The sequence below is a fragment of the Sphaeramia orbicularis genome, chromosome 3, assembly GCF_902148855.1.
Source record: "Sphaeramia orbicularis chromosome 3, fSphaOr1.1, whole genome shotgun sequence".
Taxonomy (NCBI): Eukaryota; Metazoa; Chordata; class Actinopteri; order Kurtiformes; family Apogonidae; genus Sphaeramia; species Sphaeramia orbicularis.
The window spans coordinates 6,018,206-6,025,502 of NC_043959.1; the positions used below are offsets into that span (position 1 = coordinate 6,018,206).

A 7,297-nucleotide genomic window follows, 5' to 3' on the forward strand; every position below is an offset into this window, starting at 1 on the left:
TCAAAAGTATGGAAAGAACCGCTAGGAGTTAAACACTGTCTTCCACTACGACCCACTAGATCAGTGAGGTCCAATCCACTCATGAAATGACATGCACAATTAAAGTAACCAAACAAAACACAGGAGAAAAAGATGAAGTTTAAGCAGTTTATTGGAATTAGTATCAAAACAGACCAAATCAAATCAAATCAAACCAAATCAGATCAGATCAAATCAGATCAGATCAAATCAGACAGAATTAGACCAAATCAGACCAAATCAAACCAATTTGTTGTAAACTACACTTTTGAGCTAATCTACAGAAACCCAACAGAATCCTCCAGGAGCAAAAACTTAGTGTGATAGTGGCCAGGAAAAACTTCCTTCTAACAAGGAAGAAAAGCTGGAGCAGACCTAAACTCCTGGAGGATGGTCATCTGCCTTGACCAGCTGGGGTGAAAGAAAGAAAGAAAGAAAGAAAGAGAGAAAGAAAGAAAGAAAGAAAGAAAGAAAGAAAGAAAGAAAGAAAGAAAGAATGAAGCAAAGAGAGAAAAAATGAAAGAAAGAAAGAGAGAAAGAATGAAAGAACGAAAGAATGAATGAGAGAACGAAAGAAAGAAAGAGAAGAGAGAAAGAAGGAAAGAACGAAAGAAAGAAAAAACGAAAGAAAGAAGGAATGAGAGAACGAAGGAAAGAAAGAGAAAGAACGAGAGAAAGAATGAAAGAATGAACGAAAGAAAGAAAAGAATGAAAGTAAGAAGGAATGAGAGAATGAAGGAAAGAAAGAGAAAGAAAGACAGGAAGAAAGAAAGAAAGAAAGATGGAGTGAGAGAGAAGAGAGGTAGAAAGGGGGGAGTGAGAGAGAGGAGAGGGGAAAAGAGAGAGAGAGAGGGAGAGAGTGAAAGAAAGAGAGAGACGAGAGGGAGAAAGAGAGAAAGAGAGAGAGAAGAGAGAGAGTGAGGAAAGGGAGAAAGAGGGGAGAATGAGAGAGGAGAGGTAAAAGGTAGGGGACCACTGCTCTGCTCCATTCAACTGAGGGCATGTAGACCGCTGGAGGTGGAGGTAACCTCAGCGATGGATGACAGAGGCCGGGTCCAACCCCGCAGGGGCCAGGAAGAAAAGACAAAGAAAGAAAGAAAGAAAGAAAGGACAGATGGAGTGAGAGAGAAGAGAGGGAGGGGGCTGGGAAGAAAGAGAAAGAAAGAAAGAAAGAAAGAAAGAAAGAAAGAAAGAAAGAAAGAAAGAAAGAAAGGAAAAAGACGGAGGGCCCCCCGGGGGTGGAGGGCTGGGGGGGGGGGGGTTGCTGCTCCATCCCGGCACTCAGGGCCTCCAGACAGTGGGAGGCGGAAGGCTGGGGGGCTGCCGCGGTCTTCCGGACAGCCGGAGGCATAGGGGAGGGGGCCACCGGGGTCCTCGGGAAAGCCAGAGGCGGAAGGTGGGGGGCCGCTGGGGTCCTCGGGTTAGCCACAGGCCGAAGGCGGGGGGCCGCCAGTGTCCTTGGCACAGCCTGAGGCGGAAGGAGGGGGTCTGCCGAGGTCCTCCGGACCGCCAAAGGCGGAACGCGGGGGGCCGCCGGGGTCCTCGGGACAGCCAGAGGCAGAAGGCGGGGGGCCGCTGGGGTCCTTGGGATAACCACAGGTGGAAGGGTGGGGGCCGTCAGGGTCCTCAGGACAGCCAGAGGCGGAAGGCGGGGTTCTGCCGGGGTCCTCGGGACAGCCGGAGGAGGGGGGCGGGGGGCTGCCGGGTTCCTCGGGACAGCCGGAGGAGGGGGGTGGGGGGCTGCCGGGGTCCTCCGAAAAGCCGGAGGCAGAAGGCAGGGGACCGCTGGGGTCCTCTGGAAAGCTGGACGCGGAAGGTGGGTGCCTGCCGGGGTCCTCGGGACAGCCGGAGGTCGGGGACAGGGGGCCGCCGGGGTCCTCGGGACAGCCGGAGGTGGGGGGCGGGGGGCCGTCGGGGTCCTCCGGTAAGCCGGAGGCGGAAGGCGGGGGTCCGTTGGGGTCCTCCGGACAGCCGCAGGCGGGGGGCGGGGAGCCGCCGGGGTCCTCTTGGAAGCTGGGGGCGAAAGGGGGGGGTCCGCCGGGGTCCTCTGGACAGCCAGAGGCAGAAGGCGGGGGTCCGTCGCTCTGCTTCGGAGATACTGCTGGTACTTCTTGCTGGAGCGCAGGCACCGTAGGAAAGACCGAATTGGTCTTGGGATGCGGCTCTGCGCTGGACAGCTGGAGGCAGGGGTCTCCTCAGGAATTGGTGACAATGCCTGGGGCCAACGAAGCAGGGGCCGGGTCCAACCTCGCAGGGTCTGGAAAATACAGAAATCAAGTAAGCATTCAACCTTTTCAAACTTTTTCATGCAAATGATTCATTCTGATATTCAACTCCTGTCATTTGGATGTGCTTTGTTTCAGAACAGGGTGATGTGTTTGCTTTGAGCTGTTCAAAACACTCAGTAATTCAGCTCATCCATATTTTTTATCTGTACTGTTGTACTGCTGCACAGTTATAGGAAATGGCTTTTGGAATAAACAACGTATACACAAAAAATTTTATGTGGAACAACATAACTTTCAGAGGCACATCGCACCAAGACACAAGTCCACAAATCCAGCAAGAGACAAACACCAGGAACTACATTTCCTTCAGGAAATGTGGGCGTCGACTTTTATCTAAAACTTGTCAGACTATTTAATGAATCTCTATTTTTATCAGTTTTACTTTCTGTTGAGTATTATTTTGAAAAATTCAGTGATTTTGGGTGATTTTTGCTTTGGTGTTTGTCTCGGTTTCATGTAAAATTAATTATTCTTTGACATATACCTCAGATTTTATTCAATATCAGTCTTATTTTGAGTTTTATTACATAACATGACAAGGTTTACATCAGTTTTGCATCACTTTTACTCCTGCTTTAAGAGTTTTTTAAATAAATTGACTAGTTAACTTCAGTTTTTCTTAATATCAGTCTTAGTTTTAGCTCAAACTTGTCCGATTATTTAATAAATCTCTGTTTTTTTTTATCAGTTTTACTTTTCATTTGAGTACTATTTAGGTGAAGTGAGTAATTTTGTATGCAGGTTGATGGGTATTTTTAGTAATTAGAGTAGCACACCTATAGTTTTAAATGACCATATGCAGTAGTCACTAAAACGAAAACGTACAAAAAAGTTACTAAACTTACTAAAAAGTTACTAAAACTACCCATTAGACCTGCATTTGGTTATTTAAAAGTATAGATGTGCTACTCTGATTAATAAAACTACCCATCAGACCTGACTATGGTCATTTAAAACTATAGGTGTGCTACTCTGATTACTTAAAATACCCATCCGACCTGCATATTGTTATTTAAAAGCATAGGTGTGCTACTCTGATTACTAAAACTACCCATCAGACCTGCATTTGGATATTTAAAAGTATAGGTGCGCTACTCTGATTACTAAAACTACCCATCAGACCTGCATTTGGTTATTTAAAAGTATAGATATTTTTCTCTGATTACTAAAACTACCCATCAGACCTGAATATGGTCATTTAAAACTATAGGTGTGCTATTCTGATTACTTAAAATACCCATCAGACCTGCATATTGTTATTTAAAAGTATAGGTGTGCTACTCTGATTACTAAAACTATCCATCAGACCTGCATTTGGTTATTTAAAAGTATAGGTGCGCTACTCTGATTACTAAAACTACCCATCAGACCTGATTATGGTCATTTAAAACTATAGGTATGCTACTCTGATTACTTAAAATACCCATCAGACCTGCATTTGGTTATTTAAAAGTATAGGTGCGCTACTCTGATTACTTAAACTACCCATCAGACCTGCATATTGTTATTTAAAAGTATAGGTGCGCTACTCTGATTACTACAACTACCCATCAGACCTTCATTTGGTTATTTAAAAGTATAGGTGCGCTACTCTGATTACTAAAACTACCAATCAGACCTGCATTTGGATATTTAAAAGTATAGGTGCGCTACTCTGATTACTAAAACTACCCATCAGACCTGCATTTGGTTATTTAAAAGTACAGATGTGCTACTCTGATGACTAAAACTACCCATCAGACCTGAATATGGTCATTTAAAACTATAGGTGTGCTACTCTGATTACTTAAAATACCCATCAGACCTGATTATGGTCATTTAAAACTATAGGTGTGCTACTCTGATTACTTAAAATACCCATCAGACCTGCATTTGGTTATTTAAAAGTATAGGTGCGCTGCTCTGATTACTTAAAATACCCATCAGACCTGAATATGGTCATTTAAAACTATAGGTGTGCTACTCTGATTACTTAAAATACCCATCAGACCTGATTATGGTCATTTAAAACTATAGGTGTGCTACTCTGATTACTTAAACTACCCATCAGACCTGCATATTGTTATTTAAAAGTATAGGTGCGCTACTCTGATTACTAAAACTACCCATCAGACCTGAATATGGTCATTTAAAACTATAGGTGTGCTACTCTGATTACTTAAAATACCCATCAGACCTGCATTTGGTTATGTAAAAGTATAGGTGCGCTACTCTGATTACTTAAACTACCCATCAGACCTGCATATTGTTATTTAAAAGTATAGGTGCGCTACTCTGATTACTACAACTACCCATCAGACCTTCATTTGGTTATTTAAAAGTATAGGTGCGCTACTCTGACTACTAAAACTACCAATCAGACCTGCATTTGGATATTTAAAAGTATAGGTGCGCTACTCTGATTACTAAAACTACCCATCAGACCTGCATTTGGTTATTTAAAAGTACAGATGTGCTACTCTGATTACTAAAACTACCCATCAGACCTGAATATGGTCATTTAAAACTATAGGTGTGCTACTCTGATTACTTAAAATACCCATCAGACCTGCATTTGGTTATTTAAAAGTATAGGTGTGTTACTCTGATTACTTAAACTACCCATCAGACCTGCATATTGTTATTTAAAAGTATAAATGTGCTACTCTGATTACTAAAACTACCTATCAGACCTGAATATGGTCATTTAAAACTATAGGTGTGCTACTCTGATTACTTAAATTACCCATCGGACCTGCATATTGTTATTTAAAAGTATAGGTGTGCTACTCTGATTACTAAAACTACCTATCAGACCTGCATTTGGTTATTTAAAAGTATAGGTGTGCTACTCTGATTACTAAAACTACCCATCAGACCTGCATATTGTTATTTAAAAGTATAGGTGCGCTACTCTGATTACTAAAACTACCCATCAGACCTGCATTTGGTTATTTAAAAGTATAGGTGCGCTACTCTGATTACTAAAACTACCCATCAGACCTGAATATGGTCATTTAAAACTATAGGTGCGCTACTCTGATTACTAAAACTACCCATCAGACCTGCATATGGTTATTTAAAAGTATAGGTAGGCTACTCTGATTACTAAAACTACCCATCAGACCGTCATTTGGTTATTTAAAAGTATAGGTGTGCTACTCTGATCTTCATATTTACTGATTAAGTAGAGTAAACAAACAGATATTAGCATTTTTTCTACCTACGGGTTTGGTAATCTGATACAGTATGACACAGGTTTACATTAGTTTTTCATGTTTTAATCCTGCTCTAAGTGTTATGTAGATGAAATGACTAGTATAAAATGACTTTTTTTCTTACCTTAGCCATGGCGGCAAACTTCCTCCTGGTCGGTCCGGGTCCTGGTTCGGGTCCGGGTCCTGGTTCTTCTACGGTGTCCGGTCCTTGTCCTGGTCCTGATCCTGGTCTTGAAGTTTTGTGTCTCTGGCTCCTTCTTTCGGTGGTTTTTAAAGTTTTTTTTCTGTTAGCTTAGCGCACTATACTCCTACACTGCTACTACTAGGGCTAGCTGACATGGAAAAGGGAAGAATAAAAACCGTCCACTTTACATATTCTGTCCAGTAACCTGGCAACGGGGATGCACGCGCATGTTTCAATTGCTGGTTGTTGTGTGTGTTGGGTCGGGTTGGTTTCCGTCCTACTTATAATACTATGAGGGTACGGGTCGGTGTGGACCTCATGCAGGGGTCACTGTAAATGTGTTCTTTTGTTGTAAATTCCAAGAATAAGTCCGGATTCTTTTAGGTCTCATTTTTATACATTTATTGTTGACTTGATCCGATCACTAACAACATATAACTCAGCTGAGGTTTCACACCCCAAGTGGGGAAATGGACCCAGAACATTCCAATGCACATCACTTTTATAATCCTTGTAAATTGATCTTCAAACTACTAATAAAATACTAATACTGACTAACATGTTATTCAATCCAAGAATTCAACCACCCAAATTAAAATATTTTAGTTCCCCCTTTTGACATGATTTTATCATGTCAATAACTCGATGAAATGTCTGTTTTTGTTATCCCCCTTTTATGGCTATCATCAATATAACCATAAAATTACCTCTATTTATGCCATATGTGTAAGCTGAAATAATTCCTAACATATGAAACAGCAATTCTTCATAACACAGATCAATGGAATTTTTGAACAATTGTTATACATTTAAAAATATCACATCATAATATGAGCATATCATTCTTGATCAAGAGTCTATTTTTTCCATTACACTAAAAATTTCAAACCTTTATCTATTATACTAAAATTCAAAACCATCTATACTGGTTCACATTTCAGCAATCAACCACATAAATCCTATAATCTCATGTCTATACGTGTATATATAACTATGTATGAATATATCTTAGCTTTAGCAGAATATATGCATCTATAGAGAGGTGTAAAGTAAAAAGAAAAGAAAAAACAACACAAAACAATAGTCTTTATTAGTTGATGTCAGCCCTTGGATCTCCTGCTGTGATGATTGATGCATCTCTCAGTCCACACATCCCAGGGTGTCTGAATGGATGCCATGGCTGAGGTCTGTCCATGATCAGGTTTTCATAGGGACCTTTTACTGATTACCTGAATGAGTGATTTATCCTCTATAGTGACTGGGATCTGGTGCTTTCTTCACTGGGTTTCAGATGACCCCCCTAATTGTTATCTATCTAAAGGGATCCCCTTTGTAGCCCAGAACTTCCCCACAGTCGCCAGGTGGACAAATCACCCAATTGTCAGTGTGACTCTCACAGTGTGAGAGGTGAACCCAGGTCGTCCTTTCTGTAATTTTCAACAATCTGAAATGGACCCTTCTGCTCCAAACTGGTCCAGCTGTTCTCCTTCTCCCTTTAATGAGGACCCACAGTCCTGGTTTTACCACTGGGTCTGATTTCACCAGGTCTCCTGAAACAAAATTAACAAAAGAGACTTCTCTACTGGTTAGTACTTTATTCATATATTCTG

General features: G+C 41.6%; 1 protein-coding gene across 1 annotated transcript; it reads right to left on the minus strand.

Annotated features, from left to right (window-relative positions):
• Nucleotides 1–1,439: 1,439 nt before the first annotated feature.
• Nucleotides 1,440–5,636, minus strand: LOC115412806 (proline-rich protein 2-like). Its single transcript, XM_030125469.1, has 2 exons — nt 5,628–5,636; nt 1,440–2,195 (listed from the first exon to the last, which is right to left on the minus strand). The coding sequence occupies exons 1-2, from the start codon at nt 5,634–5,636 to the stop codon at nt 1,440–1,442; spliced, it is 765 nt and encodes a 254-aa protein (XP_029981329.1).
• Nucleotides 5,637–7,297: the final 1,661 nt, after the last annotated feature.